Below are 18,529 nucleotides of genomic sequence, written 5' to 3'. Positions count from 1 at the left end.
ACGCCTTTTCCTTTTCTTTCTTTTTTGTTTTTGATTAATAATAAAAAAAACGCTACAAGCCGCCGCAGCAAGAAGAATGTCGTCCATAGCGAGCGAATACTGAAATGCTCGTGTAGGACAGTATTGCCTAGTTGATGAAGTTGCGCCATATTGCTCAATATTGTATTGCGCAGTATTGATGCTTGTTGCCGTTGCCGTAAATTGCTTGATGTAGTCGTGACGTCATAATTGACGAGTATTGACTGGAATTGAGCAATTTTAATTGCCCGTGTAAGCGCACCTTAAGTTAGGTTAACGCGACTGGCAACCTTAATTATACCGGTTACAGGCCAATCATAGAACAAGTATTAAATACCATCAATTTTGACAGTGACAGTTAACATGTATGATTTAATGTGGACTTAATATTTTGTAATTTGTTCGTCCAACTTCAATTTGATAAACAATAAATAGTGTTCATTAATCATTTAAGTAGTTTGATAGTTATTAGTTAGTTAATAGATAAGAATGAATACAAATTCGTTGTGCCGGTGTTGTTTGGCACGGCCCCCCGACAAAGAGCTAAAATCATCATACACTTGCTTTGGAAAACACGAGATATATGCCGATATGTTAAAAGATTGCTTCGAAATTCATGTAAGTTTTTATTGAACTTACAATTGTATTTTTTACATAGTTTATAGAGGTAGATGTGTTCTTTATATGTAGATTATATTTGTTATCTAAACGATTTTTATGTTAGATACCCAATTTCTCTATATTCCATACTAAAATGCAATATATTAATTTTATTAAAGTTGTATCTAAATATCAACGGTACAACATCTTCCAGTATTAAATAACCTAAGTCTGAAAGTTGCTTCATGGTTTGAACTAACTGAAAAAAATATTATATAAAATATAATCCAATTGGTTTCATAATTTTCTTATAATCAGTACAACTGCTACAGAACATTCAACAAGAAAGAATATGGTAGTTTCTATACTATTTTCCTTTACTATATAATATTTATTTATTTATTTAAATCATCACACATTTTTTCCGAGGCAGAGACCACAGATCTTATACTTGCTTACTATATATGTAAGTGGTTATTTCGCATAGAATAATCAGTTTATTTGACTAATTCTGCGTTGCTTCATGTTACAGTTACCAATAGACATCTCAGGTGTTGATGGTGGTATATGCGAGATATGCATAACTCGTCTCCGAGACTCATTTGATTTCAAGCATCAAGTGTTAAGATGTCAGAAGGAGTTTCAGTTAGCCATGAAAGATGTCAAGAGTAAGATATTTTTTTTATAAGATATTCGTTCAATTATTACGTAAGCGCTAAAGGGTCAAAGTCTTTGATTTTCTTATTTGGTGATTACCTTAAAAGTAATTATTTACTCATTGGTCTAGTGGTTAGTACCCCTGACTGCGAAACCATGGGTCCCGGGTTCGATCCCCGGCTGAGACGAACATCGATGTGATGAGCATTTGGTGTTGTGCTGAGGTCTTGGGTGTTTAAATATATGTATATTTATATGTCTATCTATCTATAATATGTATGTATATCCGTTGCCTAGTATCCATAACACAAGCTTCACCAGCTTAGCATGGGACTAGGTCAATTGGTGTGAATTGTCTTTAAAAAAAAAAAAAAAATATTTACTTTTTTACACATATTACCCACACATTCTCTATGCTTGAAAACGAAATGCATTTCCGGGTATTCCTACAAAAAATGAATGTTTTCATGTTCATCAGCACTATTATTTTGTGAGCTTTTCTTAATTTTGCTGACAAGGTAAAGGGGGGAGGGGGATTTAATTCCAGTAATTCTGCTTATGTAATATTTGAAGGGCCCCACAGCTTTTTTATGTACTTTTGCCAATAAATTTCATTCGATGTACATATATATAACGGAAAATAACACAAAACTTTATTGATAAATATTTTCTGCAATTTCAGAGGAAGAAATGACAAACGTGAAGGAGGAGTTGATAGATGATAGTGACAGTTACTTTTTTGGTAAGTCGGTTATAAGATTTAATAACTGTAACTGTATGTAACCTGTACTAAACCCTCTAAAGCAGTGGTTCCCAAAGTTGACTGGGCTACGACTCATCTGATTTAAGTTTACAAACTCGGGACCCACCTCTAGGAAATTTAAGCGTTAGCAATATTAATAAAGGACTTTTGAAATAACAAACTGTTTTAATACAATCTTTAATAAAAGTAAGTAATAACTTTATTATATAAATTTAATGGGAAGGATGAAATTGTTTCCTATGTTTCGCCATTACAGTTTTGACATCAACTTCAACTTTAGTTACTTTTAATCGCAGTGAGTTTGATAAGTCCAATTTATTTCGGTATTTAGTTTTAATGTTCACCATATTCGAAAACCCAGCCTCACATAAGTATGAGGTAGTAAAGGGGAGGAGGACTTTCATAGCTTCATCAAACAGGCATGGATGACTACCAGCAACCGAGAGCCAGAATTTCGTTAATTGCTTACGATTGAAACTATTTTTTTGTGACGAATCTTCTGATAAATCAATTAGTTCTTCACTTGCTTTTGTTGACATACCAGTTGGTAGTGGGTCTTGAAATGGGTTACAAATCCAATTCATCAAGTCGAGCTTTTTCATCTCTTTCACCCCTTTAGAGTCTAAAGGGGTCTACAGTCTACTTAAGAGGCTATACACTGAAACCAATAACATATTTTCCAGGAAATTTCTAAATAATATATTAAATAGTTAAAATAATTATTTATAAAATAATAAACCCTGTCTTTACACTGACTCTAAATGAACAAGAATTTAAATGTAAAAGTAAAACATACACACACAAAATAAACAAACAATTGATGAATGAAAAAGGTCTGTTAACCTATTTAGTTTATAAACTAATGTTATGCATCATATATATGCCCTTTTAATTATTTAAAAAGAATTATTATTTTATCTTTAGATTTTATTTTATTTTAGTTATAGTAATGTGTTATTTTGAGTTTTATTTTGTTAATCATTTTTGCATTACTTGTACTCTACCCTCTGTAGGTGTTTCTTTTTCATTGTTCCACTTTAGGGTTGCCTGGAAGAAATCGCTTGCTAGCGATAAGGCCGTCCGTTGCCTTATAACTTTTGTAACCTGCTTTTTTATTTTTGTTATGTGTATGTTTTTGATTAAGTTAATAAAGTATAAATAAATAAATAAAAAGAATGTGTGTGTACTTATGTATACGCGTTAGAAATTGTACTTACTTCATTGTTGTAACAAGATTAAAATGTTTTCAAAAATTGTATTCAATGTTTGTAGAAAAAACGACATTAACAATAGAAACAAGTAAAATGTCGACCATGTTCCATGAGTGTCATTATATAGAGATTTGTACTTTGATTTTTGGAATAACTATAGAATGTATACTACTTATTGTGTAGTAAGCTCTCGTATATATTTTCAAAGCTATTTGATTTTAATTTCAGATATGAATACAGCCCTACCAGAGATAGACTCAGAAGAGAAATTAGCTGAAATATTTGGTTTAAAGGATATCAAAAGGAAGAGAAGACGTAAGAGACTTGCAGAGGATGATGGTAAGTTTATTTGATTAAAACCGCGCTATAGAATTGCGCTAACACTTTTCCATTGCGCTGCGTTATTGCGTTACCACTTTGGACCAATTTATAAAAGGCCGGCAACGCACTACGCACGCGAGCTATACTTGACATCAGATGAGCCTCTATATTCTATAAAATTCTATTATTTAAAAACCTATGGCGCTGCAACCCTTTTTAGCCTCAGACTTCTGTATCGTTTGTGACCATTTCTACTAAGACGACGATGTTTTCCTTCACCGTTCGAGCAAATGTTAAATGCGCACATAGAAAGAAAGTCCATTGGTGCACCGCCGGGGATCGAACCTATGACCTCATTAGAGTCGCACGCTGAAGCCACTAAAACACTGGTCATTTGTCTTATTACACGGTGAATGCGTGTATGCGGTGATGTTGCTTATTTCGACTATGTGTTTGCATGTTGTTCCCACGAGAATGTAAGTGCGTGCTCCTATTTCACCAAGCCTACTGCTGATAGAGGACAAATCTTTGTTTTTTTTTATTTTTTTTTTTATCATTATTTATTTCTTAAGAAGTCATGTGGAACATGGTTTAATGGTTGCAGCTCCTTATTAACGTTGTGTAAAACAAAAACACTTGGCGATTAAAGAGTGGCGGAGAGTTTACTGTCAGTTCTTCTCTTCCGTTCTACTCCCTTGATTTGAGAACTGGCAGTAAATGTAAAATTAGAGCATTTTATGTATATTTCTTTTTTGACGTTCATAACTGTACATTGTGTTTGCTAAATGAATAAATGAATTTTGACTTTGACTGATTATTCTGTCTGGAATATTTTATAATCAAATGATATAAAAAAATAAGTAGCGCTACAACCTCTTTACGTATGGGCCTCAGATTTCTGAATCTGTTTCATGGCCATTTGTAAATCTAATAGGCAAGTAGGTGATCCTTCTTTGTCTGACACACGCCGTCGACTCTTTGGATCTAAGGCATGCCGGGTCCTGGCGATGTTTTCCTTGTATAATATAAATATAATTTGTTATATCTTTTCAGATTGTGACGACCTACCATTGAACACGTTTAGCACGAAAACCGACATATCAGACAACGCGAAACATTCATATAACGTAAACAAAATACTGAAATACTCAAATTGTACGCCATTTTTTAATAAAACACTAAGTGGAATCGTGTGCGCATCTTGCAAGACAACTTGTGCCAACATAAACGAATTACGCACACACGTGCAAGACAACCATGCGGACACACACCACACAGACAAACGGCTCGACAAAAGTAATATATCAATAAAAATGGATATCTCGGATTTGCATTGCAAATTGTGTATGAAAAGCGTGCAAAATATACCGACTTTAAAAAAACATTTAACCTCCGAACACAACGAAAAATTCTTCTCCGATATTTATGATTATATCTTCGAGTTCAAAATAACTGACGGTGATATACTTAACTGCGCGTTGTGTAACTCGACCTTCGAGACGTTCAAAATGCTCCTACAACACATGAACGGCCATTACCGGAATTACATTTGTGATGAATGCGATATGGGATTCATAAATAAACACCGATTGAAAAATCACAAGCGTACACACGAGATAGGCGATTTCAAGTGCACGTATTGCGATAAAGTGTTCACGACACTCGTGCGCAGGAAATGCCACGAGAAATACACGCATAACACGAACGCGCGGTATACGACGATATGCCCGCACTGTGACAAAACATTCAACAGTTATTATCAAAGAAATCGGCACATGTACGATGAACACAACATATCCGCGGCGACTTATAAGTGTAATGTGTGCGATAAGTCCTTTATTTTGAAGTCCAAATTGACCTCGCACATCAAGAAGGTGCATCTGATGGAGAGGAACCACAAGTGTCCCCTCTGCGAGCAGTGCTTCTTCATCAAGCAGTCGCTGGACGAACACATGGTACGGCATAATGGGGAGAGGGTGTTCAGTTGTACGGTCTGCCATAAAGCGTACGCTAGAAAGAAGACGTTGCGAGAGCATATGCGGATACATAATAATGATAGGCGGTTTAAATGTGGCCTGTGTGGGCTGGCCTTTGTCCAGAAGTGTAGTATGAAGAGTCATATGCTGTCAAATCATGGTATTTCGCTGATGGAATTTGAAAATGCCGCTAAAGCTATTAGTGTTAAAGCTAATTAAGGTTTTGTGGAGCAAGCAATTGCAGTTAAACCCATTAAACAAGAGTTACAAAGAGATAGACGGAGATAGAAGAAGAGAGGGAGATATAGTAGAAGAGAAAGAAGAGAGACAGATAGAAGAGAAGCCAGAAGATATATATATATATATAAGAAAAATGGTCTTCGTTTGAGGCTCGTTCACGCCTAAACCACTGATCGTATCGACATGAAACTACTGCCATTTTTCCTAGATGGTTTATGGCTATTTATTTTTCAATTCCAACGTTCCTTCATTTTTTATTGCTGTTTTACTTTTATGAAAATGTATACATACGGACTTCACCGCGGAAACATTCGGGGAGGCTTCGTAGAACCTCAAAACGTCACCATCTGTTAAAAACTCGATTTTCGAAAATTTTCAATTTTCTTAGCGGGAAGTTAAAAAGAAGAATAATAAAAATATGGAAAAAATAATAATAATAAAACATAAAATTTTATTTATTTCATATTTTAATTCGCCCAGCAAAGCGGGCGGGGAACGACTAGTATATTATAAGTAAGACCGTGAGAATAAGATAACTAAGACCAAGAGAGGAAGAGAAAGAAGACCAAGAGAAGAAGAGACATAAGAGATATAATATAGATAAGAAAAAGAAGGGAGTGAGTATAGTCTATGCGGCTAAACCTGCCTGGCCTTTATGCGTACCATAACTCCATTATTAACTTTCTCAAGATGGTGATTGTCGAACTATAATAACCTTTTTAACAGAACTTCAAAAGCAGTAAAGTGACCTCAAATCCCACGGATCTCCTTTAGTCCATTGAAATGTTACATTTTTTAGGCCTAACCTTGCGTTTTTTAGAGGACGCAATTTTATTTTTTTGATGTGTAGGGGGGGTCAGTGTAAAGCTAAAACCAAGTTTGTGGGGTCGCCACCCTTGTCCCACGGCCGCCATCTTGGAAAAAGGGGTCCAAAAACCACGTTTTTGGCTATATCTCCTAAACTATCCATCCTACATTTAACTTGTAAAGACACATTTTGTAGCAAATCGCTGTGCCTACAATTATGTTTATGTAACTTTTTATCATAAATCCAAAATTTAAAAAGTTATAAGTAAAAAAAGTGAAAACATTTTCTATTTCTAAAGTTGACTAGGTGCGTCAATGCTCATGACAAGCCGATCAAAACAGCAGTTTTACCTTACTTTTAAGATCTCTCGTTTATTTTAAACAAATTTTCCAAATATATTTTTTTTTATTTTTTTTTTATTCCTACAATTTTACTTATTGGTATTCCTAGTAGGCCTATTCCACAGACAACTTGCTGATATGGTAATCTTCGACATAATTATATTATCAATCAGTTATTAGAATGGTAGCTAGCTATCACTTTTTTATTTATAACTTTTTGAATTTTGGATTTATGATAAAAAGTTACATGGAGATAATCGTAGACACAGCGATTTGCTACAAAATGTGTCTTTGCAAGTTTTATGTACGATGGATAGTTCAGGAGATATAGCCAAAAACATGGTTTTTGGACCCCTTTATCCAAGATGGCGGCCGGGGGACAAGCACGCCAACCCCACAAACTTGGAGTTAAGCTTGTATTGACCCCCCCTACATGTTCCATAAATAAAATTGCGTCCTCTAAAAAACGCAACCCCAAATGTAACTTTTCAATGGACTACTTCTGTCTTGACTTTAAATAAGTTACACGAATAAATTATGTCTTCCTGATGTTAAGGTGGGTACAGACTGGTGAAACGTAACATGCAATGTGTCATGCAATGAAAGAATTTACCGTACACATTGCTGCAATGTATCATGAAAGGTAACACACTTTGTAACAATTTCTCATAGTTTGGACGTCTTGTGCGCGCGAAATGTGCATTTCACGCGCACGCTACGAGCATTACAAGCCGCGCGCGGAGCGATCCGTGATTTGTCGGTTTTTCGAACGAACAACGTGGACGGTCGTTTTGAAATCAACACGTGCACGCAACGAACATGGAGGACGACACTGCGTGGAGTGAGGAAATGGCATTTTGCTTGATAGATGCGAACAGAGTTCGTGAAATTTTGTGGAACCCGCAAAATGAAAACTATTTTAAGAAAAATCTTAAGGTCTTCGGCGTGTTTTCATGAGTTGATGTATTATTAATAATGAAGTACTGATAATCGTCATAGCAAGAACGTGGTTTTTTGACTCCATGCTTCGTGTGATCTACCGGTTTAAAAACGTGTATCGAAGGGCCGTGTTCGCGGCAGAATGGCGGATCAAGACGAACGCGGGAGGTTCGTAGTGAATGCGCGTTAAGAGCGCGCTATGCGTCCACGCCTGCAGCGAACATGCAATGAAAGGCAGAATAATACATTTCATGTTACGTTTCACCAGTCTGTACCCACCATTAGACATTCGGTAACCATAAACAATATGGCAATCCCCAAAATTCCTATTCGAATTCGTATTATAATGCAGATTCAATAGGCCTAGGAAAAGCTATGGCAGTGTGTTTCGATTCAATATAGATTTAGTCTTGAACGATTGTAAGTACGGAATTGTATAAGTTAGTAAATAATAAGGAATCAGTGCAATAATTTATATATTTATTAAGTCCTCTGCGCTCTTGAGCAGGCGTTTCTTAAGGTCAGTACTCACATACGGTACTAAATAGTTTTACTCGAAGTCGAGTAAAAATCAACGTGTGGACCGCAAAACTCACAGCTCAAAAGCTCGCACCGAGCCGGCTCGATGGAATTAAATGAAAGCAATTTCCTTCGAACCTACTCGAAGCGAGCCGTCAATCTTGACTCGAACGTGTGTACGTGACTGCGAGTGGCGCGAGGCGAGCGTCAGTCTGGTATTGTTTATCGTGATTGAAACACGTGTTTTTAAGAGAAATGGATTTGCGAGTTTATTCCAAAGCGCTATAGAAGACTTTATAATCTTCAGGACATACTCGTAGCTCTTCAATCAAATTCACGTGGCTGTAATCAGAACGGCGATCTAACCAATGCTTAACCCAGTACCTCCTTTTACGTTTTTTCATTTCATTTTCTTTGATTTTCTTATAAAGTACTGTGAGACTTGCTAAATACAGCCACCATTTTGTTGCACAGACATCCTTTGGCTCGAACGGTTCGGAATACTGAACGGCGCGCCTCACTCGATAGATCAATGCTCAATGTGTGGACGAAAGTTCATGCCATTGGTTTTACTCGAAAGTTTAGCTCGATCGAGTAATACCGTATGTGAGTACTGACCTTAAGGCCGATTTACATGATCTTAGTGTTTAGGAGAGTGCTTTAGGATAGTACTTTAGTTGAAACATGTAAACGCTACTTGCTTTAGTATGGTTCTACTTGACTTTCAAGTTGAATCAAAATAGAATCGCTTTTTACTTTTGTTTCAAGTGATACCCCTCCCGCGCCCGCGCAACCCCCGAGATCTTCCCTCGTTGTGTGTAAACACGTAATTTAGTAAAATCTTTAGGAGAGTGCACGAGTGACGTGAAGCGCGTGCGTGTTTTTTGATTTTTAAAGATGGCTAAATGGTCGGAAGATACAACTATCAAATTTGTGTCGTCGTATTCGTTCACGAATGTTTGTGGAATGTTAAAAACAATTTATACAAAAACAATCAGACTAGGCATTCGGCATACACTGCCTTAAAAGAAGCTATTTTATTATTCATATTTAGTTTATTTATTTCGAATAAAATCTCTTCTATTTGTTCCATAACTACAGTTAGTATTTTGCGTAGAATAGAGCGTATTTGCCGACGTCGTTGCGCGTTCATTGTGGCGCTGTAATGATACTCTACTGGAAGAAATGTAAACGTTCACTCGCAACGCACTAAAGCACTAAAGAACTTGCCTTTCAACTTGTACCAAAATACTCTCCTAAACACTAAGATAATGTAAATCGGCCCTTAGACACCAAAATCGGTGTCAGGCACAAATTGGAATTGTATAACTATCAAAGCAATAATAAAACATTAGCTCAATTTATCACTTTTCATATGGAACGTTTTATAATGTCTATAAAAACTCAAGGACTGATTTAAAATCATTTCTTTTTAATAAGAAATAAGCAAATATGTTAGTTTATTTAAGGTCTTGTGATATTTGGTTAATTGTAGATATATAATAAATAATTTATATCTCTAGTATTTTTATTTGGTATACATTGACTTGGTTCCTCCTTTATTGTAGATTATAAAACAGTGTTAATTAAATGCCTGTTGGATCTCCTAATATTAAATGAAACGTCTCCTTATGGACATCATAACAGCTTGGCGTGATGGCTTTTTAAGTTTTTTGCAAACAGTACATGTCTTTACATTTTAATGCTTCGCTGACCTCTTTTCCTATAAATGCTATTCGTTGCTTTGAAACATTACTAGTATAGGAATCTCCTGTAGCATAAAAACGAAGTGTTAGTGCCGATCGTTACGTGACGCTGATTGCTTTTCTATAATTTGTGTCTTAAAAGTACTTTTGGTCCAATTAAATTCAACAGTTCTTCAAAATTGACCGGAGACAAGCATACAAAGTTTTTATACTGTCTAGTAATCATTTGGTTTTTGAATATTGCTATCAATGACAAACCCCTAGATACAGGTCTGTTTTTAAATAAGTTTGACGTCCAATAACGTTTTTTCTTCTTAATTTGGTTTTAAAAATAATTTAAGGTAGGTATAATCAAGGACCCCAACACAACCTCGCTGTCGGACGTTTTGCCTGAGAGTGGCTGGCGAATATGCAGCGCAGAGTTCAAACGAGCATGCTACGCCGATTTTCGAACACAGCGTATAAAATACTCGATGGGGAGAGTGACGTATCGATCGCGTGATTGGTAAATGAGTTGACGTTTGTGTCCCGCGATGCGCAAACTTTCCCCCACTCCCTTGTTTAATGCTCAAGAAGTTTGCCGGTATCTGTACTAACGCCCTAGACCAGGCCTCAAATGAAGGTATCTCGAAATGAGATCTCGACAGGTGTCTCGACAAATGGTATCTCGACAGTAGCAAAAGAAAAACAATAACTGTCTCTTTTATACTCATAAGCTTGACCGAGCGCGAGAGACCAGGCCTCAAATGAAGGTATCTCGAAATGAGATCTCGACAGGTGTCTCGACAAATGGTATCTCGACAGTAGCAAAAGAAAAACAATAACTGTCTCTTTTATACTCATAAGCTTGACCGAGCGCGAGAGAGACGGACAGTGTTTTGGTGATGTGTTTGTGATTGTATTGCAGTTTGACATCACGTCTCGCGCTTATTCACAGACACTACACAAGCACAAAGTGTAAATGTGTTGAAGCCGCCAGCTTTAGATAACCTACCTATACCTCCGTTTACGTTTTTTATTTCATTTTCTTTGATTTTCTTATAAAGCACTGTGAGACTTGCTAAATACAGCCACCGTTTTGTTGCACAGCACAGACATCCTTTGGCTCGAACGGTTCGGTGAATACTGAACGGCGCGCCTCACTCGATAGATCAATGCTCAATGTGTGGACGAAAGCTCATGCCATTGGTTTTGCTCGACAGTTTAGCTTGATCGAGTAATACCGTATATGAGTACTGACCTTAAGGCCGATTTACATGATCTTAGTGTTTAGGAGAGTGCTTTAGGATAGTACTTTAGTTGAAACATGTAAACGCTACTTGCTTTAGTATGGTTCTACTTGACTTTCAAGCTGAACCAAAATAGAATAGCTTTTTACTTTTGTTTCAAGTGATACCCCTCCCGCGCCCGCGCAACCCCCGAGATCTTCCCTCGTTGTGTGTAAACACGTAATTTAGTAAAATCTTTAGGAGAGTGCACAAGTGACGTGAAACGCGTGCGTGTTTTTTGATTTTTAAAGATGGCTAAATGGTCGGAAGATACAACTATCAAATTTGTGTCGTCGTATTCGTTCACGAATGTTTGTGGAATGTTAAAAACAATTTATACAAAAACAAACCGGCTAGGCATTCGGCATACACTGCCTTAAAAGAAGCTATTTTATTTATTATTCATATTTAGTTTATTTATTTCGAATAAAATCTCGTCTTCTATTTGTTCCATAACTACAGTTAGTATTTTGCGTAGAATAGAGCGTATTTGCCGACGTCGTTGCGCGTTCATTGTGGCGCTGTAATGATACTCTACTGGAAGAAATGTAAACGTTCACTCGCAACGCACTAAAGCACTAAAGAACTTGCCTTTCAACTTGTACCAAAATACTCTCCTAAACACTAAGATACTGTAAATCGGCCCTTAGACACCAAAATCGGTGTCAGGCACAAATTGGAATTGTATAATTATCAAAGCAATAATAAAACATTAGCTCAATTTATCACTTTTCATATGAAACGTTTTATAATGTCTATAAAAACTCAAGGACTGATTTAAAATCATTTCTTTTTAATGAGAAATAAGCAAATATGTTAGTTTATTAAGAAGGTCTTGTGATATTTGGTTAATTGTAGATATATAATAAATAATTTATATCTCAAATCTTTTTATTTGGTAGACATTGATATAACTTGGTTCCTCCTTTATTGAAGATTATAAAACGGTGTTTAATTAAATGCCTGTTGGATCTCCTAATATTAAATGAAACGTCTCCTTATGGACATCATAACAGCTTGGCGTGATGGCTTTTTAAGTTTTTTGCAAACAGTACATGTCTTTACATTTTAATGCTTCGCTGACCTCTTTTCCTATAAATGCTATTCGTTGCTTTGAAACATTACTAGTATAGGAATCTCCTGTAGCATAAAAACGAAGTGTTAGTGCCGATCGTTACGTGACGCTGATTGCTTTTCTATAATTTGTGTCTTAAAAGTACTTTTGGTCCAATTAAATTCAACAGTTCTTCAAAATTGACCGGAGACAAGCATACAAAGTTTTTATACTGTCTAGTAATCATTTGGTTTTTGAATATTGCTATCAATGACAAACCCCTAGATACAGGTCTGTTTTTAAATAAGTTTGACGTCCAATAACGTTTTTTCTTCTTAATTTGGTTTTAAAAATAATTTAAGGTAGGTATAATCAAGGACCCCAACACAACCTCGCTGTCGGACGTTTTGCCTGAGAGTGGCTGGCGAATATGCAGCGCAGAGTTCAAACGAGCATGCTACGCCGATTTTCGAACACAGCGTATAAAATACTCGATGGGGAGAGTGACGTATCGATCGCGTGATTGGTAAATGAGTTGACGTTTGTGTCCCGCGATGCGCAAACTTTCCCCCACTCCCTTGTTTAATGCTCAAGAAGTTTGCCGGTATCTGTACTAACGCCCTAGACCAGGCCTCAAATGAAGGTATCTCGAAATGAGATCTCGACAGGTGTCTCGACAAATGGTATCTCAACAGTAGCAAAAGAAAAACAATAACTGTCTCTTTTATACTCATAAGCTTGACCGAGCGCGAGAGACCAGGCCTCAAATGAAGGTATCTCGAAATGAGATCTCGACAGGTGTCTCGACAAATGGTATCTCGACAGTAGCAAAAGAAAAACAATAACTGTCTCTTTTATACTCATAAGCTTGACCGAGCGCGAGAGAGACGGACAGTGTTTTGGTGATGTGTTTGTGATTGTATTGCAGTTTGACATCACGTCTCGCGCTTATTCACAGACACTACACAAGCACAAAGTGTAAATGTGTTGAAGCCGCCAGCTTTAGATAACCTACCTATACCTCCGTTTACGTTTTTTATTTCATTTTCTTTGATTTTCTTATAAAGCACTGTGAGACTTGCTAAATACAGCCACCGTTTTGTTGCACAGCACAGACATCCTTTGGCTCGAACGGTTCGGTGAATACTGAACGGCGCGCCTCACTCGATAGATCAATGCTCAATGTGTGGACGAAAGCTCATGCCATTGGTTTTGCTCGACAGTTTAGCTTGATCGAGTAATACCGTATATGAGTACTGACCTTAAGGCCGATTTACATGATCTTAGTGTTTAGGAGAGTGCTTTAGGATAGTACTTTAGTTGAAACATGTAAACGCTACTTGCTTTAGTATGGTTCTACTTGACTTTCAAGCTGAACCAAAATAGAATAGCTTTTTACTTTTGTTTCAAGTGATACCCCTCCCGCGCCCGCGCAACCCCCGAGATCTTCCCTCGTTGTGTGTAAACACGTAATTTAGTAAAATCTTTAGGAGAGTGCACAAGTGACGTGAAACGCGTGCGTGTTTTTTGATTTTTAAAGATGGCTAAATGGTCGGAAGATACAACTATCAAATTTGTGTCGTCGTATTCGTTCACGAATGTTTGTGGAATGTTAAAAACAATTTATACAAAAACAAACCGGCTAGGCATTCGGCATACACTGCCTTAAAAGAAGCTATTTTATTTATTATTCATATTTAGTTTATTTATTTCGAATAAAATCTCGTCTTCTATTTGTTCCATAACTACAGTTAGTATTTTGCGTAGAATAGAGCGTATTTGCCGACGTCGTTGCGCGTTCATTGTGGCGCTGTAATGATACTCTACTGGAAGAAATGTAAACGTTCACTCGCAACGCACTAAAGCACTAAAGAACTTGCCTTTCAACTTGTACCAAAATACTCTCCTAAACACTAAGATACTGTAAATCGGCCCTTAGACACCAAAATCGGTGTCAGGCACAAATTGGAATTGTATAATTATCAAAGCAATAATAAAACATTAGCTCAATTTATCACTTTTCATATGAAACGTTTTATAATGTCTATAAAAACTCAAGGACTGATTTAAAATCATTTCTTTTTAATGAGAAATAAGCAAATATGTTAGTTTATTAAGAAGGTCTTGTGATATTTGGTTAATTGTAGATATATAATAAATAATTTATATCTCAAATCTTTTTATTTGGTAGACATTGATATAACTTGGTTCCTCCTTTATTGAAGATTATAAAACGGTGTTTAATTAAATGCCTGTTGGATCTCCTAATATTAAATGAAACGTCTCCTTATGGACATCATAACAGCTTGGCGTGATGGCTTTTTAAGTTTTTTGCAAACAGTACATGTCTTTACATTTTAATGCTTCGCTGACCTCTTTTCCTATAAATGCTATTCGTTGCTTTGAAACATTACTAGTATAGGAATCTCCTGTAGCATAAAAACGAAGTGTTAGTGCCGATCGTTACGTGACGCTGATTGCTTTTCTATAATTTGTGTCTTAAAAGTACTTTTGGTCCAATTAAATTCAACAGTTCTTCAAAATTGACCGGAGACAAGCATACAAAGTTTTTATACTGTCTAGTAATCATTTGGTTTTTGAATATTGCTATCAATGACAAACCCCTAGATACAGGTCTGTTTTTAAATAAGTTTGACGTCCAATAACGTTTTTTCTTCTTAATTTGGTTTTAAAAATAATTTAAGGTAGGTATAATCAAGGACCCCAACACAACCTCGCTGTCGGACGTTTTGCCTGAGAGTGGCTGGCGAATATGCAGCGCAGAGTTCAAACGAGCATGCTACGCCGATTTTCGAACACAGCGTATAAAATACTCGATGGGGAGAGTGACGTATCGATCGCGTGATTGGTAAATGAGTTGACGTTTGTGTCCCGCGATGCGCAAACTTTCCCCCACTCCCTTGTTTAATGCTCAAGAAGTTTGCCGGTATCTGTACTAACGCCCTAGACCAGGCCTCAAATGAAGGTATCTCGAAATGAGATCTCGACAGGTGTCTCGACAAATGGTATCTCAACAGTAGCAAAAGAAAAACAATAACTGTCTCTTTTATACTCATAAGCTTGACCGAGCGCGAGAGACCAGGCCTCAAATGAAGGTATCTCGAAATGAGATCTCGACAGGTGTCTCGACAAATGGTATCTCGACAGTAGCAAAAGAAAAACAATAACTGTCTCTTTTATACTCATAAGCTTGACCGAGCGCGAGAGAGACGGACAGTGTTTTGGTGATGTGTTTGTGATTGTATTGCAGTTTGACATCACGTCTCGCGCTTATTCACAGACACTACACAAGCACAAAGTGTAAATGTGTTGAAGCCGCCAGCTTTAGATAACCTACCTATACCTCCGTTTACGTTTTTTATTTCATTTTCTTTGATTTTCTTATAAAGCACTGTGAGACTTGCTAAATACAGCCACCGTTTTGTTGCACAGCACAGACATCCTTTGGCTCGAACGGTTCGGTGAATACTGAACGGCGCGCCTCACTCGATAGATCAATGCTCAATGTGTGGACGAAAGCTCATGCCATTGGTTTTGCTCGACAGTTTAGCTTGATCGAGTAATACCGTATATGAGTACTGACCTTAAGGCCGATTTACATGATCTTAGTGTTTAGGAGAGTGCTTTAGGATAGTACTTTAGTTGAAACATGTAAACGCTACTTGCTTTAGTATGGTTCTACTTGACTTTCAAGCTGAACCAAAATAGAATAGCTTTTTACTTTTGTTTCAAGTGATACCCCTCCCGCGCCCGCGCAACCCCCGAGATCTTCCCTCGTTGTGTGTAAACACGTAATTTAGTAAAATCTTTAGGAGAGTGCACAAGTGACGTGAAACGCGTGCGTGTTTTTTGATTTTTAAAGATGGCTAAATGGTCGGAAGATACAACTATCAAATTTGTGTCGTCGTATTCGTTCACGAATGTTTGTGGAATGTTAAAAACAATTTATACAAAAACAAACCGGCTAGGCATTCGGCATACACTGCCTTAAAAGAAGCTATTTTATTTATTATTCATATTTAGTTTATTTATTTCGAATAAAATCTCGTCTTCTATTTGTTCCATAACTACAGTTAGTATTTTGCGTAGAATAGAGCGTATTTGCCGACGTCGTTGCGCGTTCATTGTGGCGCTGTAATGATACTCTACTGGAAGAAATGTAAACGTTCACTCGCAACGCACTAAAGCACTAAAGAACTTGCCTTTCAACTTGTACCAAAATACTCTCCTAAACACTAAGATACTGTAAATCGGCCCTTAGACACCAAAATCGGTGTCAGGCACAAATTGGAATTGTATAATTATCAAAGCAATAATAAAACATTAGCTCAATTTATCACTTTTCATATGAAACGTTTTATAATGTCTATAAAAACTCAAGGACTGATTTAAAATCATTTCTTTTTAATGAGAAATAAGCAAATATGTTAGTTTATTAAGAAGGTCTTGTGATATTTGGTTAATTGTAGATATATAATAAATAATTTATATCTCAAATCTTTTTATTTGGTAGACATTGATATAACTTGGTTCCTCCTTTATTGAAGATTATAAAACGGTGTTTAATTAAATGCCTGTTGGATCTCCTAATATTAAATGAAACGTCTCCTTATGGACATCATAACAGCTTGGCGTGATGGCTTTTTAAGTTTTTTGCAAACAGTACATGTCTTTACATTTTAATGCTTCGCTGACCTCTTTTCCTATAGATGCTATTCGTTGCTTTGAAACATTACTAGTATAGGAATCTCCTGTAGCATAAAAACGAAGTGTTAGTGCCGATCGTTACGTGACGCTGATTGCTTTTCTATAATTTGTGTCTTAAAAGTACTTTTGGTCCAATTAAATTCAACAGTTCTTCAAAATTGACCGGAGACAAGCATACAAAGTTTTTATACTGTCTAGTAATCATTTGGTTTTTGAATATTGCTATCAATGACAAACCCCTAGATACAGGTCTGTTTTTAAATAAGTTTGACGTCCAATAACGTTTTTTCTTCTTAATTTGGTTTTAAAAATAATTTAAGGTAGGTATAATCAAGGACCCCAACACAACCTCGCTGTCGGACGTTTTGCCTGAGAGTGGCTGGCGAATATGCAGCGCAGAGTTCAAACGAGCATGCTACGCCGATTTTCGAACACAGCGTATAAAATACTCGATGGGGAGAGTGACGTATCGATCGCGTGATTGGTAAATGAGTTGACGTTTGTGTCCCGCGATGCGCAAACTTTCCCCCACTCCCTTGTTTAATGCTCAAGAAGTTTGCCGGTATCTGTACTAACGCCCTAGACCAGGCCTCAAATGAAGGTATCTCGAAATGAGATCTCGACAGGTGTCTCGACAAATGGTATCTCGACAGTAGCAAAAGAAAAACAATAACTGTCTCTTTTATACTCATAAGCTTGACCGAGCGCGAGAGACCAGGCCTCAAATGAAGGTATCTCGAAATGAGATCTCGACAGGTGTCTCGACAAATGGTATCTCGACAGTAGCAAAAGAAAAACAATAACTGTCTCTTTTATACTCATAAGCTTGACCGAGCGCGAGAGAGACGGACAGTGTTTTGGTGATGTGTTTGTGATTGTATTGCAGTTTGACATCACGTCTCGCGCTTATTCACAGACACTACACAAGCACAAAGTGTAAATGTGTTGAAGCCGCCAGCTTTAGATAACCTACCTATACCTCCGTTTACGTTTTTTATTTCATTTTCTTTGATTTTCTTATAAAGCACTGTGAGACTTGCTAAATACAGCCACCGTTTTGTTGCACAGCACAGACATCCTTTGGCTCGAACGGTTCGGTGAATACTGAACGGCGCGCCTCACTCGATAGATCAATGCTCAATGTGTGGACGAAAGCTCATGCCATTGGTTTTGCTCGACAGTTTAGCTTGATCGAGTAATACCGTATATGAGTACTGACCTTAAGGCCGATTTACATGATCTTAGTGTTTAGGAGAGTGCTTTAGGATAGTACTTTAGTTGAAACATGTAAACGCTACTTGCTTTAGTATGGTTCTACTTGACTTTCAAGCTGAACCAAAATAGAATAGCTTTTTACTTTTGTTTCAAGTGATACCCCTC

At 36.9% G+C, this 18,529-nt stretch overlaps 1 protein-coding gene across 1 annotated transcript; it reads left to right on the top strand.

Annotated features, from left to right (window-relative positions):
* The first annotated feature begins 381 nt into the window (after positions 1-381).
* On the top strand, positions 382-5,977 carry LOC125058295 (gastrula zinc finger protein XlCGF26.1-like). Its single transcript, XM_047662349.1, has 5 exons — positions 382-636; positions 1,151-1,286; positions 1,958-2,017; positions 3,478-3,588; positions 4,624-5,977. Exons 1-5 carry the CDS (start codon positions 508-510, stop codon positions 5,763-5,765), a joined length of 1,578 nt encoding a protein of 525 aa, XP_047518305.1. The 5' UTR covers positions 382-507; the 3' UTR covers positions 5,766-5,977.
* Positions 5,978-18,529: the final 12,552 nt, after the last annotated feature.

This window comes from Pieris napi, chromosome 18 (assembly GCF_905475465.1).
Source record: "Pieris napi chromosome 18, ilPieNapi1.2, whole genome shotgun sequence".
NCBI lineage: Eukaryota > Metazoa > Arthropoda > Insecta > Lepidoptera > Pieridae > Pieris > Pieris napi.
The sequence above is the reverse complement of the archived record's forward strand: the minus strand, read 5'-3'. Positions and strand labels throughout refer to the sequence as shown.